Here is a 26,106-nt window from a genome sequence, read left to right as displayed (position 1 = left end):
GAGTTAAGGGGCCTGGAAACTGTGAGACCATTTGTGCAGCTGAGGAAGCATCTCCAAAGCCCATTCAGCCTCTCATCCAGGAGAGCGCTCCATGGCCCCTGGAGACAGGGCCAGGAGCCTAGGGTTTGAGACCCAGCTGTGCTGCTTCCCTGTAGCGGGACCCTGGGTGGGTTTCTTTTCCTAAAATGGGAGTGTCCCCTCCTGCATCCAAAAACTGTCATAAGATAAGGGGGGGGGGGCGATGTGTTGAGCACCTGTGCACGTTAGCATCATCGTCTCCCCAAGGGCAACTTGACACCTTAGGAGGTGTGAAGCCTTTATAGGTCTCCCCTGTTACCAGCCTGTGCTAAGCACTGCACTTTGCAGGCATCTTTTTATGGTCCATACCATCTGTAGCCTCATTGCACAGATACAAAATCAGAGTCAGAGTGGTCAGGGAGATGTGCTTTACCCAGGCTGAGAAAAGGCTCAGAGGGGACTTAGGTCTAGGAGGGAATGTTGAGAGAGGAGGAAGCTGAGGCTGGAGTCTCCAGAGAAAGAAGGGGCCAGAAAAAAGCTTTACCTGTAGTCCAATTTTGCTCAGGGTCAGCCTTGCTCTGAAGATGAAGCAAACCAGGTAGCCATGGTCAAACCTGACTCTTCCACCTTGGGCTGATGGTCAGCCATTGCTGTGGTGATCATAATATTATTATACAATAGTCTTGATGATGTCTTTACTGTTATTGTGTTTTTGTAGAAGAGCACAGCCCACTCTGACACATAGCAGAGGTTCTGGGGAAACTCCCTTCTTTCCCTCTCTTGACCTTGGGATCTGTTAAACCCCATACAACACCCCCACTTCAAGTGCACGTTGTCCCCAGAGTATGTCCTGTTCCCAGAGCCACCCTATGCTGGCCACTCTTTGGCATCTCAGGACGTAGGCACAGCCCTCTGAAAGACCTTGCCATGGGACAGAAGCCTAGCACAGCATTTGAAGCTAGGAAAACACCTACTTCTGAGACGGTAACAGGCAGGAAGGCTAGGGGTCCCCAAGTGCCAGACTTTTTTTTTAATCTCTCTCTTAAGTGGCAGGAGGAAAGAAACTACAAGCACTTTTTTTCCCCCCTTCTCTATACATCATTAGAAAGTTTCTTTTAAAATTCTGTGCTGCCATGATGACATCTGGTTCTACCTGAACTTAACATTTCTCAAACCTTGAGCTAACCAATGTGTTTTTCTTATGGAAATATTTTTCTTAAGCTATATTAATGAACTATGTATTTGCTTGGAAATCTGCCTTTATTCAAGATTCATGTTAATTGCTTTATGGCCCAGGATGACTCACGTTGTGCCAATGCTATCTGAAAAGACATGTGGGTGAGGGGCCTGGTGACACTTTCTCAGTTTTGAGGCAATTCCTTTCTCAAATTAGCATCAATAAACTGTGGAAAATTCTGAAAGAGATGGAAATACCAGACTACCTGACCTGCCTCTTGAGAAACCTGTATGAAGGTCAGGAAGCAACAGTTAGAACTGGACATGGAACAACAGACTGGTTCCAAATAGGAAAAGGAGTATGTCAAGGCTGTATATTGTCAACCTACTTATTTAACTTCTATGCAGAGTACATCATGAGAAACGCTGGGCTGGAAGAAGCACAAGCAGGAATCAAGATTGCCGGGAGAAATATCAATAACCTCAGATATGCAGATGACACCACCCTTATGGCAGAAAGTGAAGAGGATCTAAAGAGCCTCTTGAAGAAAGTGCAAGAGGAGAGTGAAAAAGCTGGCTTAAAGCTCAACATTCAGAAAACGAAGATCATGGCATCTGTTCCCATCACTTCATGGCAAATAGATGGGGGAACAGTGGAAACAGTGGCTGACTTTATTTTTCTGGGCTCCAAAATCACTGCAGATGGTGACTGCAGCCATGAAATTAAAAGACACTCCTTGGAAGGAAAATTATGACCAACCTAGACAGCATATTAAAAAGCAGAGATATTACTTTGTCCACAAAAGTCCATCTAGTCAAGGCTATTGTTTTTCCAGTAGTCATGTACGGATATGAGAGTTGGACAATAAAGAAAGCTGAGCACAGCAGAATTGATGTTTTTGAACTGTGGTGTTGGAGAAGACTCTTGAGAGTCCCTTGGACAGCAAGGAGATCCAACCAGTCCATCCTAAAGGATATCAGTCCTGGGTGTTCATTGGAAGGACTGATGTTGAAGCTGAAACTCCAAAACTTTGGCCCCCTGATGCAAAGAATTGACTCAGTTGAAAAGACCCTGACGCTGGAAAAGATTGAGGACAGGTGGAGAAGGGGATGACAGAGGATTATGTGGTTGGATGGTATCACTGTCTCAATGGACATGGGTTTGTGTAGACTGGCAGTTGGTGATGGACAGGGAGGCCTGGCGTGCTGTGGTTCATGGGGGTCACAAAGAGTTGGACACAACTGAGCCACTGAACTAAACTGAACTGATAGATAAATAACTTCTTGCTACAAACTAGCAAGGCGGCACTCTTTCTGCCCCCTTCGGAGGTCTATGTCAGAAGCTTTCTCTATCTCTTTCATGCTTTAATAAAACTTTATTACACAAAAGCTCTGCGTGATCAAGCCTCGTCACTGACCCCGGATCGAATTCCTCGCCTCTGGAGGCCAAGAATCCTAGCATTGTTCACGGCTTGTAGCCGAAACCTTTCCTTCCACGACAGTTTGGATGGGGCAGATCATGCTGATCTCCAGAGTGCAGTGGCCTAAAGTGGGATCTTAGTTTCTTGACCGGGAATCAAACCCAGGCTGTGGCTGTGAAAGCACTGAATCTTAACCACTAGACTATGAGGGCTATTGGGCTTGAAAAAGGAGTTCGGCCCTTGTCTTCTTTGTAGAAAAAATTAAGCAACTACAGAAGATAGTGAAGCAGCTACAGCTTATTAGAAGAAAAGTACATGCGGAAAGCTAGAGTCACGTTTTTGAGGTGGCTTAAATTGCTACATGGGGGCAGTTCTCCACGTTCCCTCTAGCCAGTCATATTGCTTTGTTGTGCTTTTTGCCCATATTTGGCCTGATTCAGGGTTCTCCTCAATGTGCCCACACATCTTTTAACAAAGATGGATTCCAGCATGAGTGTGACTGTGGTTATATAAGTCTGCATGGATGGACCTGTATGTCTGAGTTTCTACGTCTGTGAGTATATCGATTGTGACTGAATTTTCCATTGCACAACTATTATTGAGTGTCTTTCTGTTTTTCTCTCTATGCACTTGTGTGTTAGCATTTTTGTCACGAATTGAGTGTACATTGGTTGTGTAAATCTGTGTGTGTCTGTGACTCAGGCCTTACATATTAGATATGTGTGTATGTGTCTCAGGGCATATATATCCTTGGAGTTGTGTTTGTATTTTATATGTATGGGAGTGTGTTGTATGTGAAGTTGCTGTTCCTTTGGATGTTCCTTTTTGTATCTGTCTGTCTTCTTCTTTGTATCTATTTGCATGTGTCTGTGTTCTGTATTTGCATCTGTCTCTGCCTGCATGTCGGAGAAGGCAATGGCACCCCACTCCAGTACTCTTGCCTGGAAAATCCCATGGATGGAGGAATCTGGTAGGCTGCGGTCCATGGGGTCCCTAAGAGTCGGACATGACTGAGCGACTTCACTTTCACTTTTCACTTTCATGCATTGGAGAAGGAAATGGCAACCCACTCCAGTGTTCTTGCCTGGAGAATCCCAGGGATGGGGGAGCCTGGTGGGCTGCCGTCTATGGGGTCACACAGAGTCGGACACGACTGATGCGACTTAGCAGCAGCAGCAGCAGCTGCCGGCATGTTTGTTTTGTGCCTCCATAAAATATGTGTGGGTCTGTCCTATGCGATTGTTTCCCGTGGCCCTGAGTATGTGCACCTGTGTGTGTGTGTGTGTGTTCCCCTCAGAGTGTCATTGCCTTTGTTGGTCTGCATGTGAGCCATACATGAGCCCACCACCTGAGTCCCCAGGGGAGGCTGGGGGGATTCTGTGCCTAGTGTCTCCATGTCTGTGGTGTCTGTGTATTTCCTTATGAGTCTGTATATCTGTACACCCGAGGGCAGCTGCAGAGGGGATCTGCCTATCGGTGACCCCCAGGAATGGGTGAGAAGGGTGACGGTGTGTGCTTTTCTCACTCCCAGATTCAACCTCTTCTGCCTCCACTCCTTCTGCCTCCCGCTTGCTCCTTGAAAGAAAAGCTATGGCCAACCTACACAGCGTATTAAAAAGCAGAGACATCACTTTGCCGACAAAGGTCTGTGTTGTCAAAGCTATGGTTTTTCCAGGAGTCATGTATGGATATGAGAGTTGGACTATAAAGAAAGCTGTGTGTGAAGAATTGATGCTTTTGAACTGTGGTGTTAGAGAACTCTTGAGAGTCCTTTGGACTGCAAGGAGACCAAACCAGTCAACCCTAAAGGAAATCAGTCCTGAAGCTGATACTCCAATACTTTGGCCATCTGATGCGAAGAGCTGACTCATTAGAAAAGACCCTGACTGGGAAAGATTGAAGGCGGGAGGAGAAGGGGATGACAGAGAATGAGATGGTCCACCAACCTGATGGACATGAGTATGAGCAAGCTCTGGGAGTTGGTGATGGACAGGGAAGCCTAGCGTGCTGTAGTCCATGGGGCTGCAAAGAGTTGGACATGACTGAGCGACTGAACTGAACTGCCTCCACTCCTTCCAGCCTCTTGGTGGTTCCGTCTCAGTCTGCATGGATGAATGGAGTGAAGGATTAGTTCACAGAATCACAGGCCAAGGGGATCAGAGGGCCCTGGATGGCATAATAAGGAGGGGTGTCTGGGGAGGATTTTGGGCCCCTGGGAAGAGGCTGGGGAACAAAGCCCCTGGGTCCCTTGGAAGAGCTGGTGGAGTCCTGCAGGACTCCTGGGTCCCCAGAGGGTAGGACTCTCACTCACCTGTGCTGACCCCAGCTCAATCTGCAAGCACCAACATCAGCATTATTAGTCAGGGGAGAGGCAGCAGATCCACTGGATGGTGGCAGATGAGAAGTGTAGCCACAAAGCTGGGCTGCCCTCCCCTCTACTCCATTCCTTAGACACCACAAATGCCCTGCCTCCTGCCTCACTCTCTAGTTGGGCAGAGGCAAGCCAGATCCCTGGGGCCCCACAGATTGTCCTCCTAGACCTTCAGCTCCTGGTCATTGAATGAGTGTGAGGGGTCATCCAGAGTCTCTGGAACCAGGAGGGAGAATCAGGCCCTGGGGCAATCTTTGATGGGGATTCTGGGAATTACAGAGGGCCAGCACTTAGCTATGGTGTTAGAGAAGACTCTTGTGAGTCCCTTGGACTGCAAGGAGATCAAACCAGTCAATCCAAAAGGAAATCAGTCCTGAATACTCATTGGAAGGACTGATGCTGAGGCTGAAGCCACCTGATGCAAAGAACTGACTCATTGAAAAAGACCCTGATGCTGGGAAAGATTGAAGGCAGGAGAAGAAGGGGATGACAGAGGATGAAATGGTTGGATGGCATCACTGACTTAATGGACATGAGTTTGAGCAAGCTCAGGGAGTTGGTGTTGGACAGGGGAGCCTGGCATGCTGCAGTCCATGGGTCGCATAGAGTGGGACATGAGTGAGTGACTGAACTGAACTGAGCATTTAGCACAAGATTTCTCAAAATAAACACACAACAGAGTCACTGTTGATGTTAACTCAAATATTTTATTTCCTCTCTGAGCGCTCACCTGGGAAATCTGAGAGGAACAGGGAACTTGAAGAAAGGATAGTGACTGATATTAATTTATAAGTGCCAAAATGCTGGAATGTTAGCCTTCCTGGTTCTCTTTCAGGTCACCGCTCTCAACATTCCTCTCCTCATCTCACCATCGTGAGGAAACTGAGGCAGTTAGGAATTTGGCCAAGATCACAGGATGACTTCAGAAGTTATTGCCAACTACTTCTGACCAAACTCCTTCTTCCGAAGCTCACTTCTCTTTATCTTTCCAGTGATGGTTTTGGGCAGCTCTGAGACAAACTCCACCTGGATGAAGGTAAAGCAAACCCATTCCAGTTGAGTTCCCCTGACCCCCATCATTTTCAATCAACTCCCAGTAGCTCTCCTTCTTTGCCCCTTCACAGACCCCCAGACAGGTGGACACCGTGGGACAGTCTGGTTCCACCATTTTTGTCAGATTCTTCTCCTACCCTCTGAAGTTGGATGCAGCCCTTTGATGTACTTTGGCCAATGACATATGAGTAGGAGTGAAGTATGCCACCTCTAATAAAAAAGCTGGGAATCATTGAGACAGGCCACCTTCTCTGTGCATCTCTTCCAGTACTCTGGCGGGTACCTACAAGGCAGTTGCTCCTTTATCCTGGTCCCAAGATGAGAAGATGTGGAACAAAGGCCCCAGGAAAGCCATGGTGGACAAGTGGCATGAGCAAGAAAGACCTCTTCCTTGTTACAATCCACTACAAATTCGGGGCTGTTTGTTACCCACAGTAACATCTAACCCTTCTTAACTGCTGCTGCTGCTAAGTCGCTTCAGTCGTGTCCAACTCTGTGCGAACCCATAGACGGCAGCCCACCAGGTTCCCCCTTCCCTGGCATTCTCTGGGCAAGAACACTGGAGTGGGTTGCCGTTTCCTTCTCCAATGCATGAAAGTGAAAAGTGAAACTGAAGTTGTTCAGTCATGTCTGACTCTTCGTGACCCCATGGACTGCAGCCTACCAGGCTCCTCCATCCATGGGATTTTCCAGGTAAGAGTACTGGAGTGGGTTGCCATTGCCTTCTCCAACAAATAGTATAGTATTATATATATTCTTTCATAGCCTGCATTTTTATCTCAATACTATATTGTCATGATATTTTTATGTTAAAAATAAAAATCACATTTTAAGTTGCAGAATAATATTAAATTTCTTGAATAATTTAATCCTTTATCTATTGTTGAACATTTTTTGTATGTTGTTCATGGTATTTAAAACAAATGAAGTTGAATAAAAAGTATCAGAATGTATTACATGTTGTTAGGATAAATATCGTTTTGCTAATTTTTCTTTGTTATGTACATATATGTATACTGGATGGCAATATAAAATGTATATTTCACTACAAATAATGTTTTTCAAAAGTTTGGAAGTTGCTGATTTGGATGTCTTTTTCAAATTTTGAAAGATTATAAATAATTTACGTGGATATCTTTGGACAATTGTCTAGTATTTTTTCTTTAGGTTGACAAACCAGCAATGGATGAGTTTCTGACACAGGATAGAGGTTCTATCCAATTAAGTGGGCTCCCCAACACCCATAAACTGAAAAGCTTCTTCTGTAGGCAAAACTTTTAATTCTCTTGGGTGCTTCTGCTTCACCCCAGCTACACAACATCCTATGAGACCGAGGCAGTGGAATCCCCAGAAGCGCTCAAAGGGACCAGACCCCACCCAGCTGCTCTCGCTCACCTTCCTCGGGTACTTGTATGGGGCTGTCACTGACTTGACATGCTGCTGCAGCTCCTTGGTGAGCTCGCCTGGGTCACGGCTCGAGAATTCCGGGTTCAGGACAATAAATGCCTTCACTACCTGCAGTAAAGAATCAGCGTGGAGACTCAGTTCAAAAAGTAAATGCTTGGCACTTCCAGGGGTTAAGACTCTCCTCTGCAGCAGCGGGCAGTGCTCCATCCCTGGTCAGGGAACTAAGATCCCACTTACTATACCACACTGCGTGGCCAAAAATAAAACAAAGGGTAAATGCTCATTACATTACTGGAAAAACAAACGGACAGTTGAGCTTTTAGAAATCTGAATACTTGTGATTTCCACTTTTTGCCCTGGAAAAGTCACTTAACTTCTCTTAATCTCAATTTCCTTTCCTGTGAAATGGGGAGAAAAGAGGTTCATTCTTCATCAGGTTTATGTAAAGATTCCATGAGATAATGCATATAAAACATGAAGCTAGTTTAAATTTATCTGCATTCCTCTCATTGTTATCACCATTTTCACTAGGTAGGTAGAGTTCTATGGACATTTAATAATTGTTAAAACTTGGCACTTAATAAATGTTGGTAATCTACTAGTTTCATATTATTACTTATGTCTTCATTTAATTTCACAGGGATTGTACACAGAAGGTGTTCAATGAACACTTGCTGAATCAATGAATGTATCCTCTGGACCCAGAGTCCTCAATTTCCCTTTTGACTCTACCACTCATTAGCTGCGTAATCCAGACAAGTTATTTAACCTCTTCATGCCTCTGTTTCCTTCTCTGTAAAAAGGTATGAAAAGAGTCATTAATTCATTGTGCTCTGTGAGGGATAAATAAACTGGTGCATAGAAAGGGTTCATTAACTCCTAGATGGCATCAGCAGCCGCATTCCCAATCAGCATCATTTCAGTCACGGATGAGGCCACAGTGCCCCCTGATGTCCACATAGTGTTAAGTGCACATGTACACTGCCCTCCCTCCACCCAAGGCTGGGTAGGTATGGGCCTGGACCATGCATGGACATGTCTCCCCAGTCCCACAACCAGCCACGATGACCCCATGTCTTCCTCCTCACCTCGCCTCGAACCGGGTCCGGGCTGCTCACCACAGCAGACTCAGCCACCGCTGGGTGCTCTGCCAGGGCATTCTCTACTTCTGCTGGCCCAACGCGGTATCTGCAGGACCAATGGTTCCTTTTGAGCAAATTCCAGGGCTAGGGTGACCCAGGCCCTCAGGTCTCACCTTTTGGAGAGATACATCTTCCCCTGGCACAGAGGGGAACTGTCACAGGGAGCCAGAGGCCTGTGCAAAGGCTGTGTAAGAGGACTGAAATGTGGATTCCTGAAGTCAAGCAGCTTCCTCTGGCATAAAAACTCTTTATCTTCAACATTTGTTGAAATTTTACATCCTGTTCCTAAACTATGTAATGTGTCATTTTATTTCCTTTATAAATTATTTAAGACTTAGGGACAACAGAATTGGAATCAGACCATTTTAGTTTAAATCTGGGCTGTACCCTCTACTGTCTTGGAAACTTCAGGCAAGTTTTTCTCCACTGGTCACTGATTCAGTTTCCTCAAGTAAAATGAGCATAATCAAGGGAATTCCCTGGTGGTTCAGTGGTTAGGACTCTGTGCTTCCACTGCCAAGGGCACAGGTTCAATTCCCACTCAGGGAAATAAGATCCCTCATGCTGCACAGTGTGGGCCTCCTCCCCTAAAATTAAAAAAAAAAAAAAAAATAGAATGGGCATAGTCACAGCTGCCTTCTAGCATTGAGAAGTGGATTGTATAAGACACTGCACAGAGCGCTGTCACATAATACATATTCCATAAAGGTGAATTTTATTATTGTTGTTGTTATGTTTTTTTGTGGTGTGTGCTTCATCAGAGGAGCACACAGAATAAGCTCCCTCAGCAAAGAGGGACCAAAGTAAAGTTTTCCTTCCCAGTCCCTTTAAATTGCATGATGACTTACCATGGTTCAGAACTAGGCTGAGAGTCCACCACCAGTGCACGAAGGATCTGGGCAAGCTAGATCCCACGAGGCATATGAGAGTGATACCTTCTGGCTCAGGGTCAGCTACACCTACCCGGATGCATTGATGACATCGTCACTCCTCCCAAGGAACCAGAAGTAGCCCTCTTCGTCAATAGTTGCTCTGTCCCCAGTGTTATAAAAGTCCCCACATTCCACTTCAGCTGTTTTCTCTGGGTTATTCTGCAAAGAGAACAGCACTCCTTTGTTGAAAGCAATGAGTTTAGAGATGATGAGCCTCAACACAGGGTTCAGATACTGGCTTCAAATCCTGCTCTACCTGACTTGGGCAGTTTTTATATCTCTCTATTTTCATTGCATGCAAGCACTCAATGCATGCTACTGGTAAAATAGTGAACAATACTAAGCAAATTTTAAGAGCATTAAAAAAAATAACAACTCAGTTTTGTGTGGTACTCCAGTAGAATAAAATTTCTACCAGAGTATAATTCCATTTATTTTATTCACTCTTATAAGCTCAGCATTCACACAGTGCCTGGACAGATGGGAGATGTCAATAAATGTTTGCTGAATGAATTTTCTTCTCAAAAGATTACCTATTTGAGCCTCACACAAAGACTGTGAAAATGGTGTTTTAATTAAACTTTTAAGATAATTGTATGTTTGCATGCAGTTATGAGAAATAATTGGACTTCTCTGGTGGTCCAGATGGTAAAGAATCCACCTGTGAAGTGAGAAAGGTGGGTTCAATCCCTGGGTTGGGAATATCCCCTGGAGGAGGAAATGGCAACCAACTCCAGTATTCTTGCCTGGAGAATCCCCACGGGCAGAGGAGCCTGGCAGCCTACAGTCCATGAGGTCACAAAGAGTGGGACACAACTAAATGACTAAGCACAGAATAAGAAATAATATGGGCTTCCCTAGTGGCTCAGATGGTAAAGAATCTGCCTGCAATGTAGGAGACCCAGGTTCAATCCCTGGGTTAGGAAGATTCTCTGGAGAAGGAAATGGCAACCAGCTCCAGTATTCCTGCCTGAAGAATTCCATGGACAGAGGAGCCTGGCGGGCTACAGTCCATGGGGTCCCAAAGAGTTGGACATGACTAAGCAACTAACACTTTCACTTTCATATGAAATAATAAGAGCGATCTTACCTACCTTTACATGGTTTCTCCCCATAGTAACATCTTGCAAAAATAATGTTCAATATCACAACTAGGACACTGATATTGATACCATCCACAAATCTTACTCAGATTTTTTATCTGCACTCACATGTGTGGAAAAAGATATTCCCTTCAATTAGGAGCCAAAAGAGAGCTGAGATAGCTATCAAATAGTAAACAAAGTAAACTTGAAGTTAAATGTGTTACAAGTGATAAGAAAAGGATATTATATATTGAAAAAAGGGTTAACTCACCAAGACTATATAATGTTTAGAAGCAAATATGCATTTGACAGCCTAGTACCAAATATTTGATGCAAACACTGACAGGGAGAAATCAGAATTATATAAAGGGAGAAATCAGAATAATATAAAGTAAACATTGACAGAATTCAAGGGAGACATACGCAGTTCTATAATAAAAATGGAAGAGTTCAATATATTACTTTCAATAATGGATAGAACAAGCACGTGGAAGGGGAGTAGAGAGCTACAGTTCAGTGGGAACAGAATTTCTTCTGGGAATGGTGAAATTTTTCTGCAGATGCATAGGGGTGATGGTTGTTCAATATTCTAAATTTTACTCAGTGCTACTGAATTGTATGCTCAAGAATAGTGAAAAGAGTAAACTTTATGTTACATGTATGTATATATTTTACTTCAAGAAAAAGGAAATGAAAGAACAGAATATAAATCAACAAATCTTAATGGAACAGTGATGTCTCTTTGCCATGAGAACATGTGAAATGGGAGAAATTGATGTGGCCATATGTGAAGACATTTTTGCAAAATAAAATACGTCATGTACAATTTTTTTAAAGTAATTTCTCTTGACCACCCCAGTTCAATTTAACAAGAATCTCTGTGGTTGGATCCTACCATTTAAAAAATATTTCCTCAAATCATTCTAACTTGTAAACAGGATTAAGGACTGATGATCTGTATGCCTGTTACTCTGTATTTCTCTTTTATCCAACCTTTAAATTGTACTACTGAGAATAAGGCTAAGACTTGCATATTTGCTTCTCAGCATAGGACCATGAGAGAACCAGGATTCCCTTCCCACTTCAGGCCATAGTGTGAGGACAACAATGACACCAGTGGCTGTGACTTTACAGAAAGGAGATGAAGTCTGAGAGCAGTTTCAGGGCTTGTCTACACTTCCACAGTCAATCTTGGAAGCTAAGAATTTCCTTTCGGTGGCCACTGCTAGCCAGAGTTTGTCTGATGAAGAGTTATAGCAGGTTTCTTTATATTTATTGTAGATTCCTTTATTGTAGATTTCTCTAATCTCTGAATTTCTCATTTAGAGTTTGGAGCCTAAAACACATCACCTTGAACTCTAATCCTGCCATTTATTTTGTCTTAGGGAAAACATGTCAATTTTTCAATATGCAGTTTTTTCCTCTGAAATAGGGGATAAAGACACCCCTGGAGGCTCAGCAAGATTTAATAGATTTGTGTCCATCCTGTTGGTGGTATGTTGGTATGATTTGAACCCATTCAAAGCCAACATTCTTAACCATAAGAGATAGTTGGACTTCAAGTCTGTTGGTTCTGAAGTTAAGCTGTTTTCTACTCCATTAGTCATCCTGTAAGTGTCAGATGGATTATGATAGAAAGGGATGTGAGATTAAGAGCTTTGAGATTAATTAGAACAGATTTCATTGACCTGGCGTGAATAAAGGAAGATGGAAGACGTTTCAGAATGCAGAGTTGAGTTTAGTCTGTTATCACCTACACAACTCCCTGTGAGGATTCTTGGAGCTGTTTGGAAGCAGATGGTGTGTTCTTACCTCATAGTACATGAAGAGGCCTATGGGCCTGGTGGGCTTGATCCTGATGCCAATGTTTCCTTCCGTGTTGGGAGGCTGGATATTGCCCTTGTCATCAATGATCTGGAGCAAGAGATCTGTGAATCCCACCCTGCAAGGATCCCCAACATTCCTGCCCCACTCAAATATTGCCTGGACTATTCATGTGACACAGTAGGGGTAACTGCGGAAAGGGGTTGTGATACAGGAGCCCTCTCAGAAAATAATAAAACTGTCAGAAGTCTTTGAAGCCAGCAAATGGAGAAATCCAAGTCATGGGTGAATCTATTTGTTTCATAGATATATACACATCCCAAATGTGTCTTCAAGCTAGAAAATATGGATCAGGAAAGACTAAAAGCACCAGCAGTGGAGAGAGCCTCCAGCGCTGCAGTAAGTACTCTTTCTCCAGGCTAGGTGAGCGAGGCCTCTGGCCATCCTGGAAAGCTGCACTCATGCCCAGAACATTGCACTCATGCCCAGGACATTTCTCAACAGAAACTTCCCCAGGAAATTAGAGGAAATGTAGGCAGAGAGTAGAAAGGACAACTGGGAGGCATGGCTGGTTCTGTCATCTCCTGCCACACAATGGTCTAATCTTAGCCAAACACTAACTGCTCTCTGCCAATATCTTTCCCATCAAACCTGAATGTCAAAGGGTGGGATGGCCTTCCCCATGGAACCTGGCTTGATCTTCATCCCCCGGAGAGTGCCACAGCTTATTCCCTGTTTACAAAAGAAGAGAACTGGAGTTGGCCAAGAGTCTAGGCTGATCACAAAGCTTCAAGAATCAAACACAGCATCCATGCTCACAAATGTCATTTAATGCTGTGCAAAGAGCCCTTGTGGGGAAGCTGGAAGGCATTGACCCAATTCTAGTCAGCAGGCATTCACTGCATCTGACATGAACTGGGACTGAGCCTGATGCTGGGTCTGATTCCAGTGGGAGAGGCCAAGAAGAAGCAGAGGAGTCAGCTCCAGGCTGGGGGCATATAATGTAGGGTGTGGAGTTCACACTTTGTACTGGACATGTTCAGTGTCCCAGAGGAAGGCCATGAACCCATTTAATAAACACTTACTTGGAGCTGCCTCAACTACTTTTCAGAGTTGTGTTGAAATTATTCACATAGTTCATGTTGTCCCCTTTGCACTGCCCTACTCCTTCGGTCTTCCTGATGAAGCTTTTTCCTTCTTAACGGTTCTCTAAAATATTATTTGGGCTTCCCTGGTGGCTTAGAGGTTAAAGCATCTGCCTGCAATGTGGGAAATCTGGGTTCGACCCCTGGGTCAGGAAGATCTCCTGGAGAAGGAAATGGCAACCCACTCCAGTATTCTTGCCTGGAGAATCCCATGGATGGAGGAGCCTGGTGGGCTACAGTCCATGGGGTCGCAAAGAGGTGGACATGACTGAGCGACTTCACTTTCACTTTCAAAATATCATTCTTCCTAGAGTTAAGAGCTTTATATCCAGATAGACCACAGGTTGAATCTTGACTCCACCCTTTACTAGCCACATACCAATTAATCCCCCTTGATGTCCTCTCTGTCAAAAGAGGATAATTATAACATTTATCACTTTGAGTGCTTTTGAGTGTGAGCCAGGCATACATCAAGTATTCAGTAAACAACTACTTCTAACTATCATTCAGGTCCCAAGAAAAGTAAGTTGGAAGATTTTCTTTCTGTAGTATTTTCCCCTACACTTCCATTGTTGCCAGTGGGGCATTATGTTTGTTTTTGTTAGTCTGTTTCCCTCAGTAGATAATGAGCATTCAGAGAATAGAGATGTCCCACCCATCCTTGCACCTCCAGCATCTAAACACAATATCTACCTAAAAACCAACAATGAAAACCATAAATGCAGTAAGAGTTCAGCACTGTGCCCAGAAATGTGTATAGTTTCTTCCATTTACCTTATCACAACCTGGCAAGATTGGCATTGCATTTCCATTTCAGAGATGGGAAAGCTCAACTCAGCAAGACTCAGTAATTTGCCTACAGTCTTGAAACCTGTAACTGGAAGGCTGAGATCTGGACTGGGGTCTGAGCTCCTGGAAGAGGAAGCATTTTCTCCTCTGCTGTCACTGTTCACACTATAGGCATGTAGAAAATGTTGCACAGATGCGTGGACAGGTGTGAAAATGTTTGGTGAAATAAAGCACCATCTAGGTATTGGAGTTTTCTGTTATGAGTCATTGAGAAAAAGGATCAAGTGTCATGAGTGTGGTGTGTAGTTCTAACCTCATTCTCCTTGTCCGAATATAAACTGTAAACCAGCAAGGACATACCTAGAGTCTTAACATTTCTTGGACCTGGAAGCAGACCCCAAAACTGATTCTTTAATTTTTGTTTTGGAGAATAATGTCAGACAAGTGAATTGGGTCTAGAACATCTATTTTGCTACAGGTCCTGAGACGACAGTCATCCCTCTGTCACCTAAAGGGATGATAGGGAGGTAGGGGAAAACTGCTTGGTCCAGCATGGAAAATGGATTGAGAAAGTGTTGGAAGAAAGGTACCTGCTCACACTATCATGGATAAAGTCCTTGAGGTTAAGACACGCATGATACTATGAAGACCCTGCCTACCTGACTGGTTAGTGATCCTTTTGGGGATTACATTGTGTGTATATGGGGGTGTATATAGAAGTCTCTCCCCATGCTAATGTCTCACAATCCAAGCTGTATGTTCTCTAAACAGGCAGAAATGAACTAGTGAACTTCTAGTACCAGTTCTTGCCTGCTCCTCTAGTTGCTGCCTAGGAAGGGATGGTGAAGTGGACAGGCTCTGTGGTGGTGGCCTGCATGTTTCTGGAGAATGCCATCTGTCCCACTGCCCTTCCTGGGCTCCCTTACACCAATTATCACAGGTACAGTGGCACCATGCCCTTAGACCCTTTTATAAGTCTTTGTCCAGTAGTTTTCAGCACATTGGTCTTTTGACAAATGGATGAGCTGTGAATTGTCTTTTCTGTCAATTTGTTTGGGATAAATTAGCTAAGAGCTCTGAAGCCTCCCACTGGCTTTGAGCAATGCTGTGCACACATTGGTGCCTTTGCACATCCTCAGCATGATGCAACTTATCTCCTGAGGTCAGTGGATAAGCACATCTTGACCGGTCCAGAAGGGACATTTCACCTACCGTTTCTGACTGTCCATAGGCCTGGTAGAGCAGAACACCTGTCTGTCTTTTCCACTGTTCTTGCTCCTCGGGCAGCAGGGCTTCCCCACCAGTACAGCAGTGTTCCAGAGTGGGGAACCTAAGACTGAGCAGAAGGCAAAGTGTCAACAGAGGCTCAGATTAGGCTTGGGTGCTCTACTTTAGGCCCGGGATGTTAAGAGCACTGTCATCTGGATCATTCATCCTTCTACTTCTTCACTTTCTTACTTGCCTTCTGGGCATTTACTAATGGTCAGATCCAAGTGGAAGGTACTCATTTCCATTTGGTCCCTGTTAACTCCTCTAGAAGAAGGTAAGTGGTGGTTGTGGTGAGTCTAATGGGTTAAATCACAGAGATCAGGATTGAATTTGGATGTTGATCTAATGGGGGTGGGGAGTGTGCTTAGAACTCATTCTAAACATTATGTGTAGCCAAAGGGATATTTTATAAACCATAAGGACTGAGGGATAAGACCCCAAGGGTATGCTAGGATGATAATAAAACTATACTGCCTTCAGTGGACTTATATGAATTGAAGAGCTTTTGTTTATTCTCTGGCTGGAGAACACAAATTAGGGGTTGGAAATGAATTGCTCAGGACATCAGGAAGAGTGAGCTTTCTGTAAGAAAAGAAAAGGATCACAGGCAGCAGCCCTGAAGGATTCTGGACTGAACAGAAATGTCTGCTGTGAACGTTCGCAGTAGTTTTCCAGGTACGTTGTGTGTGTAACTCCTCTCCTCGATTTCTCCATGAAAAAGTCCATAAATGACACAGAAACTATCACAAAACGATGGATTCCCTGAAGGAAGTGGGTAAATGGGATTGAGGTCTTAGTACCAGTTGGCATGGTGCTGAGCTGGGACAGCTTCTAGGGATGAGGGAGTTGGCAGACTCCCTTATCACTCTCTCTTGGTACAAACAGAGCCAGTAGTAAAGGACAGGATGACTGGTTTCACTGAGCGCATGTTTCTCATTCTTATTGAGCTTTATCTGAAATACATAAAATGGGCAGAGTGTCCAGTGGAGTCAATAGTTAAGCCCTGGTTGAACTTTAACTAGGTTTGGTCACCTTCTCAGGGTTGTCGCAAGAAGAGACTGTAATATAAGATTTGAAGTAAAGTTGAAAACATATTTCAACTAGATTGAGGGTTCATGAGTAAAATCAAGCTGTATTTCAGTTGTCTTAATAAACTGAACTCCTTAATATTTTAACTCTTAAGTCTAAAACATTAGCTCTGATTTTGAAGTAGCCATTTCACTTTCAGAGTTATATAAGTGACCATAAGGTTCAAAGAACAGATTTCAAGTTAGTTAAAAAATAATCCACAAACATGTGGAAATGCAAAAACAAAACCAGAGAATACAAACACATTAGGTTGGCAAAATTTAAAACTTTGACAATAACTAATACTACTGAAGATATGGAACAATAGGACTTCTCCTACCCTCCCAGTGGGAGCATACATTGGTTCAATACTTTGGAAAACAAAGAAGTAGCGTGCGATGTCAGTGTGACCTAACAATTCCTTTCCCAGAGAAGTTCTACAGAAATGTGTGTTTATGCATCACTATACATGTGCAAGAATTCGATGTAGCATTAATCAATAGTCCCAAATGAAACATATCCAAATGTCCATTAATAGAATTCATTAAAAATGTGGTACTTTTATAAAATATGATATTTTATAGTAATGAAAATTGACTCCACTATCAGGTAACAATGCAGACACATCTTAGAAACATAACAGTGAAAAACTAGGCCAGATACTACAGAATAATGTACAATTACATGAAGTTCAAAAGCGGGTAGAATAGAACAATTTTTCGGGGATATTTCCTTAGGAGGTAAACTAAGGGAAAAATAAGGAAATGAACACCATGAAAGCCAAGATAGTAGATTCCTTTTGGGGAGATGGGGAGGCATGAGAAGGGCTTTGGGGTGCTGGCAATGTTCTCTTTTTGTGACTTAAGTGAGTAGTTACATAGATGTTTTGTTTCCAACAACTCATTACTCTGTAAATGTGTATCTTATGTATTTTTCTGTATGTTTATTTCACAACAAAAGTGCTTAAAAAAGAAAAAGAAACAAAACGATGAAGGTTCACTGAATGTTTCATTTGGGTAGACTGGCTGCTAATTATCACCACCAACACTTACCATACACACACACACACACAGAGTATCCGCAAAGAACCATAGTTGAAAACAGACTTCAGTGTATCAGATTACTTAAAATGGTACCCAGATATTCTTGTTACCAGCCACAGCCACTTCTACCTTACCTGGTGTAATTCTGCTGCAAAATCATTCGATATACAGAAGGTGCAGCAAGGCATTGGGTAATTGGATATTTGAAAAATGTCTAAAAAGTGAGGAGAGAAGAAACTTTATTTTCACAATTAAGGTTTAAAATACAGATCTGTTATTAGCATTTTAATTCTGATCTTTCCTCTAGGGGAGCCCATTTATTCATTTGTTAATTCTTTCAATATATAAATTGAGCATGAATTTCATACATGGCACGTGTCAGGTACTATTGGGGGAACAAAAGAAAGCCTAAGTTGAGGTGTTGGTCAGAGAATTGATGGAGGGAAAGTTTTGTTTTGTGAATATGAATAGTAATATTTTAATTTCATATCTTTCATTTTAGTCACGATCTCCCATCTTCAATAAGAGAGATTGAAACTATTAATAAGTAAATTCAAAAGCTTATTATTAAACATTCATGAAAGTAACAAGTATAAAATATAGTAAACAAACTTTCAAATGCAGTTTGGAGTAAATTTGTAGAATTAATACTTTGAAATAATTCAAGTCTAAAATACACTGAGACTTTAGGGACACCCCTTGTAGGGAAAGGAGAATTGGACCTGGTGGGGGATTCAGGTCATTTGTGCAGCTTTATGCCTCAGAGACTGGTAGAATGAAGGCAGAAAATAATGAAGGAGAGGCAGATATTGATATAGGATCAGGGAAGGAGAAATGGAAGGTACAGTTTCAGCTGCTGAAGGGATGATCAGATAGACCTAACCAACCAGCAGAAAGATGTGGCGAAATTATCTGGGAGAGAAAAGACGAGGTAATTTCGAGAGCCACCTGAGTAGAAGCGTCTGCTGGTGAAACTGAAGTGAAGGAAATTACTTGGAAGGGAGGGAAAGCTGAGGGCAGAGTCTTGGAAGAGTGCAATGTTCAGGAGTAAGCGGGGTAAAGAGGCTGTGGCTGTCGCAAGTGGAGAATGTTCCATGGAACAATTTGACATTAAGGAAGGAAAGACAGGGTTGGTCCAACGTGTACCAAGGTGAAGGGAAGATATTTTTAGGATGAGGAACTTTGAATACGTTTATTGACTGAGGAGTAGCATCAATCAAAAGCGAAAGATTGAAAATACATGAGAAAAGGTTTAGAGAGTTTAAGATTAATAGAGAGGGACTCCAAACAGAGGGCAGGGAAAAGAACAAGACTGGCAGCAGGTGTCAAGTGGGAGCTGGACTTTGAGAGGTGAAGAGGCATGTCTGCCTCTGACATATAAAGCAGGGGAGTGAGTGGAGACACAATTTTCAGGTGAGGAGAAATACAGTGAAGGTGTTCATGCAGGTGACCTTGATTACTGTCATAAGGTATACTTAACAGCAACTGCTACCATTTATTGAGTATTTTCTATGTGCTACTTTCAGGGCTAAGCACACATAATCTCATTAATATTCCCAACAATTTTGGAGGTAGCAACCACTAAAACTCCCACTTTACAGATAAGGAAACTGAAGCTCAGAGTGCCACTAATAAATGTCAAACATGGGATAAGTAACTAGATCTGCCACATTCCAAGGCCTCTGTTTCTAAACACATCATTAAACTGAGTATACACACACACACACACACCCACACCCACCCACACGCACGCACACACATTTACACTCCAGCTACCTGGCCCTGGTAGAGCGAGGGTCCATGAGACCTGAGCTTGCTTTCATTTCTCAGAAATTATATTCTGGTTCCCAAGTCCACAAAGTCTGATCCATAGGTCTAGGGAAAGGTTTGGAATGTGTGTTTTCTTCAAAGTTACATCTTGATGTAATTCTGATACAATGATTGATTTAGTGCTTCACACTTTAGGAAACCCAGAGCCAGGGTTGTGTTAAGAGACTTCTTTGCTAAATAAAATATTTCTCAGTTGGGTCAAACTTTTGAGCTTGAAATGACTTTCTTTTGGGAGTTTGTTGATGTTGAAAGGTTAATCTTCTTACCTCTATAATGACCTTAGGGTCAAACTGAGGCAGATGATGAGCAAAGACTGTAGACCCCGCTGTCCATGGTTCAAGCAGGGACCCCAAGGCAGCCAGAATCCAGCCTGTGTCTGACAGGCACCAGAAGACATCAGACATCTTCAGCTGCATCAATTTCCTGCTGTCTCCAAAATACAGTTGGCCTCAGATACTATTGTGACTACTATCCTCCCCTTCTTTACACCCTCATTCCTCAGGGTTTTGCTACTCAGTGTTTATCATTAGTCCAGATATCAGCTGTCTCCAAAAAGCCTTCTCCTCCCCTGGTTTGGTTAAAAAGTTAGAAAATATATAGAACATTGTTTGGTTTGAATATTATTAGTTGGAGGAAGGGAAGAAGAGGGAGAAGAGTTTGGTTTAACATTGACTAAATAGTTATCCCAGCTTCAGCTCTGTGTTTGTTCCCCGATAGGGAAGTGGCTTAGTGTGGCTTAGTTTCAGATATTATTTTCCCTAAGAGCTCATGATTGGGCTTCATGCCCAGTTTGTCCACAGTTGAGGAGGGAGAGGATCTGCCACTTAAGGTCACACTGCTGGAGCATTTTATCTTTCCCACCAAACCCTGGAGCCACTGACAGGGACACAGAGGCTTGTCATTTGTGTGGTTTTCAGAATGCCTTCTGTTTCCACTCACTCCTTTACATCTCCTCTGAAGGTGCTTAGGTAGGACCCAAAGGTTCCTCTTTTGATATTCAGAGGTGTCTGTCAGCAAACACTCATACCTAGCCTATACTCACACCTTCAGGGGTGTGAACCAAAGACAGCAAAAAGAATAAACAGGACGGGGTCAATTCCACCTAGAGTTCCTTTCCCAGCACATACAGATGCACACTCCACCCCGTATCTGTGGCCCAGCTTCTAAGTTGGTGCCCTCTTTCCTACCATGCTGGGAAATAGGATCGTAAAGCGAATCCGTGGCTGTGCTTTGCCATCTTGGGGAAGCCCGTGGTCCCACTGGTGAAGAAGATGGCCATTGGGTCCAGGGTCTTTGACTTAATACAGATGTGATCTGGGGAGGCTGATCTGCAAAGGAATTCAGTACAAAGGACAGAAGTCATGTTTCTTACTATTTCATTCTCTGGGGAAGCAAAAGAAACAATATGAGGCTTTGAGTTAGAAAAATGGGGTTTGTAACTCCCAGTATTAGGCATCAAAGAAAGTTTATGGGAGGCTCAGATAGGTGACCTGACATTTCTGCATTTTAAAAAATGGGGAAAATATGATGGATTATTTCTTAATTTAACAAACACTGAAATAGTATTTCCTATGATTCTGGACAAGGCTCTATATGATTTACAAGTAAGAATTCATTCACTATTCAGAGTAACCCTAAGAGGTAAGTAATGCTTTTATGCACCTTTTGCAGATAAGGAAATGGAGGCTCAGAATGATTAGGTAACTTACCTAAAGACGTATAGCCAGCAAGTTGCAGAGCCAGGGTTCAAACTCAGTCTGATGCATACACTGTGCTTTTAGTCACATTGCTAACCTTGTTTTTTACACAGACTAGCTTTGTTGTTGTTTAGTTGCTGAGTCCCATGCATGCTCAGTCGTGTCTAACTCTTTGTGACCCCGTGGACTACAGTCCTCCAGGCTCCTCTGTCCATGGGATTTCCCAGGCAAGAATATTGAAGTCAGTTGCCATTTCTTTCTCCAAGTGATCTTCCTGACCTAGGAATCTAACCCACGTCTCCTGCATCTCCTACTTCGCAGGTGATTTCTTTACTACTGAGCCACCTGAAAAGCCCCACAGACTACCTTTATAGGAATTTAACCTCATAAACTTGGTGTTGAGGGGTGGGGAAGAAAAAGCTAGGGAGAATGGAAGTGATATATATATATACACATATATATATGGGAGAAGACAATGGCACCCCACTCCAGTACTCTTGCCTGGAAAATCCCATGGACGGAGGAGCCTGATAGGCTGAAGCCCATGGGGTCGCTAAGAGTCGGACACAACTGAGTGACTTCACTTTCACTCTTCACTTTCATGCATTGGAGAAGGAAATGGCAACCCACTCCAGTATTCTTGCCTGGAGAATCCCAGGGACAGAGGAGCCTAGTGGGCTGCCATCTATGGGGTCGCACAGAGTCGGACACGACTGAAGCGACTTAGCAGCAGCAGCAACATATATACATGACCTGGCATGAGTTTGAGGTGGTTGGGGTTAGGGCTAGGTTTAGGGTAGGCAGAATCTGTGCTGTGTGCTTAGTTGCCCAGTAATGTCCGACTCTTTACAACCCCATGGACTGTAGCCAGCCAGGCTCCTCTGTCCATGGGGATTCTCCAGGCAAGAATACTGGAGTGGGTTGCCATGTCCTCCTCCAGGGGATCTTTCTGACCCAGGAATCAAACTGGGGTCTCCTGCATTGCAGGTGAATTCTTTACCAGCTGAGCTACCAGGTTCCTTCATATCCCACATATCACTGCTTTGATATGTGGGAGCTTCTCCTAGACTCAGAGTCTCTTTCTTGAGCCTATTATGATGGTAAATGAAAGTTTCCTTGTAAGTATTCAATCAGAGAGACTGCAAGTAATCCCAGTGCTGGGGGAAGCACTGGCTCTCGTGGAGAAATGATACCATACTGACTTTGGGCAATTTAAGGGAGTTCAAATGAATATTCTTTGTTTAAGCTATTTTCATTTAATTTTCTTTATAATCTAGCATAAGATGTGTAGTATATTTCACTAGTATATTTGCCTTTTGTGGTTTAAGTAAACAGCTTTAAAAACTGTGGAGTTACTTTAAGAAAACAAATCCAGCATGATTTGTGTGTGATATGAAAAATGCCTGAAGGCTTGCAGAATCAGTTTTGAGGGAGTCTTTGTTACCTCCAACACTACCCTAACTTTTCCCTCAAGCTGTCCCTATTGCCACCTACCCTAAGAGATGGAAAGTGTTTGCTCCCAAAGCTGCCTGTCAGCCACAGCCTCATTCTTCACTGTCTCAAGTTTCACCTTAAAAATTCATCTTAACTTTTCATTCAACTCCTGTAAATGTTAATTTTTATATAAAAATATTTCAGATTCTCCACCTATAAGGAAAATGAAACACAATAACCCTCTGACTCTATGTATCTCTTTTGCACAAGGGTATATATTATTAGTATATATATATTAGTGAGAGAGGCATAGAAGCTAAATTTCCCCATTTTATAGATAAAAACACTTGCAGCTAAGAGAGGTAAATGAACTGAGGGCTGCTTAGCAAATCAGTGACATAGCTGGGGAGAGAAGCTCAAACCTGGGGAGTTTCCTCCCACTGGCTACTTTTCTACCAGCACTTGGAAGTGAATGGCCTTCTGCCATTCCTCAGAAAGTACATTCGTCAGAACAGAAACTTACTTAACCAGTGATCGGAAGTCCAGCCACCCTTCACGGCTGTGGTCAGACACCAGGAGCTTGGTTTTCAGAGAAGGACACTCAGGTGCCACAGACTCCACCTCTGGGGCAAGGGTATCTGTGGTCACGATGGCTTTGGCTCCAGACACTTGTAGTCGGTAGAGAATGTCCTTGGCCTTCATCTGGGTGGTCCCTGGCATGAAGATGATCCCTAGGTATGGGAAGGAAACTGCTTGTTTTTGTTTCGCTTTCACAGCTTCACAACCCTGGGTTTCAGGCCTGGTTTATCTGCATAGAAATCCGCTGGCCTCTGTTATGCAAAGTATGGTCCAGAGCATCAGTACTACCTAGGGCACAGAATCTGACACCCCACCCCAAACTTACTGACTCAGAATCTGCATTTTAACAAGATCTCCAAGTGGTTTCTATGCACATTAAAAATTTGAAAAGCCTATCCTAAACTTTTCTACTGTAGATGGATCTAGCCAGTAGAGTCCTTCTTGACACAACTACCCATGGGATCTGGGAAAGACACAAGTAGGACAGTGTCCCTGATGCTGCATCTCTGCCCCCATTTTTTCTCCTCTCACTTTCTTCTCTGAACATCTCTTGTGTCACCTTGAATTTCTTCTGTTTCCTTCGTTCCTCATACCCTAAGTTAACCACACTGTCCTTTCAACTTTCCTACCTTCCTTCTCCCATCACCAACAATTAATTCAACTTTTGTGTGCTTCTATTGGATTCTAATTTTTCCATCAGGCGCCCGTTTCTGAGTCTTCCTATTACTCACCTTCCGTATTACTAGCCTGTTTATGTTCCACAGAGCACTGACTTTTTCTCCTTCACAGTTCTTCTCTTTGCTAACACCTGTGCCCTCTCTCCAGGAAGACCCTCTTGGCGTCATCCTGACATTGGAGTGAGCACTGCTCACGCTTCACCTTTCTGTCACACAACTCTATTCTCTATTTCAAAATGACCATTCTTCATCTAGGCTACTCCTAACTCTTAAGTATTTTCATGTACTATGCCTCTTAGAATTTTCATCCTTTACTTCTATTCTTCTTTAATTCTTTTTATCCCAGAGGTCTCAACTCATGTCTTGGATTTCTCATGTGTCTTGGATTTCTCATGGGTGGGGAGAGACCAAATTATCCAAGACAGTGTGTTCAGGCTCTCTTGCCCCACGTTTTGTAAATAATGACTGTGTAGCAGCTGAGATCACTCATAGCATGGCACATGTGCATCACGAGGCACCCGTTTGGTCAGGGATTCAGTGCTATGTGCAGATAGGAACTCCACCTAAAAAGCAGCGGCTTTACTGCTGGATCACAGCTGTGTCCAGCTGGGTCAGCCATGAGAGGAGAGGAAATAAGTGTGTCTGCTGCTACAGCTGCTGTGCCAGGCAGGAGAGAGGTTGTGTTGTGTTAGGTTATGCTATGGCTGCTGCGTCAGCCAGGAGAGAATAAACGTGGCTGCAGTTCCTATGGCTCCTCCAGTCTCCTTCCAGCCTTAGCTTGTGCCTTGCCTACCCTAGGTTCAAGGAACAGTGTGGACAGTGTGAACAGGATCAGATATAAATCATGGAACATCTCTTAATGATACAGATGGCATGGCATCTCCATATGCACTCAGCCATTGCTGTTAATTCTTGATCTTGATGGATTAAACAACTATTTGCGAGGAGATAAGAGAGAGAATATATGAACAAGAACATGACATACTGTATGAATATGCATGACAGAACTGAAGTTGATTCAAAAAAGAATCCATGAATCTCATACTAATTATATAGGTCAATGCATAGACAAGCATTAAAGGGAAAGGAAAATCTCTACACAAGAGTGCTGGCTAATAAGTGTAAAGGGTATGATATAAATAGAAATACCTAATATAAAACTACCATTAAAATATTTAATTCAGTCAAGACTCATCAATGAATTTTCAAATCATAAACTGAAAGACAGTTGGGGAAAGGATATTCACAAAGTCCCATAATATTACATGACAGATTACTTACTAACTACAAAGGGAAAATGCACCTTTACAAAGGTGGATGCTACCTTTCTAAAGTGATAAAACAATGTCATTGATGTTAGGACAAACCAACTGTATATATCCCCAATGTGGTACACCAAGAAAGACACAAGTCCTTCTAGTACTTGTGCAAAGAATGTTCATCCTGAATATAATCATAAAGAAGGAAACAGAAATACAAATTTTGAGGGATATTCTGTAACACATCTGGCTTAGGCACTTCAAACTGTCATTGCATTGTCACACAGACAATATAGTATGTAGAGAAACATTCTATATTAAAGAAGGCTGTGGTGAGACAACAACTAAATGCAACACATGATCCTCATTTGGATTTTGTACAGTTGTTTAAAAAAAAAAAAAACAGTTGGCTGTGCGGTGTGGCACATGGGATCTTGGTTCCTTGAAGCCATGACCCCTGCATTGGAAGCATGGGATCTTAACCATTGGACTGCCAGGAAAAACCCTGGGTTTTTGATTTAAGCACAAAAATAATCCTATAAAGGACATTATTGGGATAATTGAGGAATTTTGACTCTGGATGTACATCAGGTAACTATATTGAATCAGAGTGAGACTTCTTGTGCGGTTATGTGAAAGAAATGTCTCGAATCTTAGCAGATACATATTTCAGTGTTTATCTGGTGTTTATGGGTGTCACAGTGTCTGCAACTGATTCTTTAATGACTCCCTTGGAGAGAGGGGATCCAATATGGCAAAATGTTAATAACTGATGAATCTTATAAGGAAGTAAGAATGTCTGAGACTGTGTAAGATAAAGTGTGTGTGTGTGTGTGTGAGAGAGAGAGAGAGAGAGAGGGAAGAAGGCAGAATTACGACACTGTGCT

General features: G+C 43.0%; 1 protein-coding gene across 4 annotated transcripts in view; it reads right to left on the bottom strand.

The window, feature by feature from the left end:
- Positions 1-5,673: 5,673 nt before the first annotated feature.
- ACSM1 (acyl-CoA synthetase medium chain family member 1) overlaps positions 5,674-26,106 on the bottom strand; it is a 64,251-nt gene continuing 43,818 nt past the window's right edge. For all 4 annotated transcript variants that reach the window (XM_019987976.2, XM_019987977.2, XM_019987978.2 and 1 more), the window contains exons 4-14: positions 23,228-23,435; positions 20,761-20,901; positions 19,840-19,999; positions 17,878-17,957; positions 15,576-15,699; positions 13,081-13,161; positions 12,418-12,519; positions 9,552-9,679; positions 8,535-8,634; positions 7,435-7,554; positions 5,674-6,012 (exon numbers count right to left, since the gene is read on the bottom strand). In XM_019987976.2, coding sequence (XP_019843535.2) covers positions 5,926-6,012; positions 7,435-7,554; positions 8,535-8,634; positions 9,552-9,679; positions 12,418-12,519; positions 13,081-13,161; positions 15,576-15,699; positions 17,878-17,957; positions 19,840-19,999; positions 20,761-20,901; positions 23,228-23,435 — 1,331 coding nt within the window. In that variant the 3' untranslated portion in view covers positions 5,674-5,925. The remainder of the gene's footprint in view (positions 6,013-7,434; positions 7,555-8,534; positions 8,635-9,551; positions 9,680-12,417; positions 12,520-13,080; positions 13,162-15,575; positions 15,700-17,877; positions 17,958-19,839; positions 20,000-20,760; positions 20,902-23,227; positions 23,436-26,106) is intronic.

The sequence above is a fragment of the Bos indicus genome, chromosome 25 (assembly GCF_029378745.1).
Source record: "Bos indicus isolate NIAB-ARS_2022 breed Sahiwal x Tharparkar chromosome 25, NIAB-ARS_B.indTharparkar_mat_pri_1.0, whole genome shotgun sequence".
Classification (NCBI taxonomy): domain Eukaryota; kingdom Metazoa; phylum Chordata; class Mammalia; order Artiodactyla; family Bovidae; genus Bos; species Bos indicus.
The sequence above is the reverse complement of the archived record's forward strand: the minus strand, read 5'-3'. Positions and strand labels throughout refer to the sequence as shown.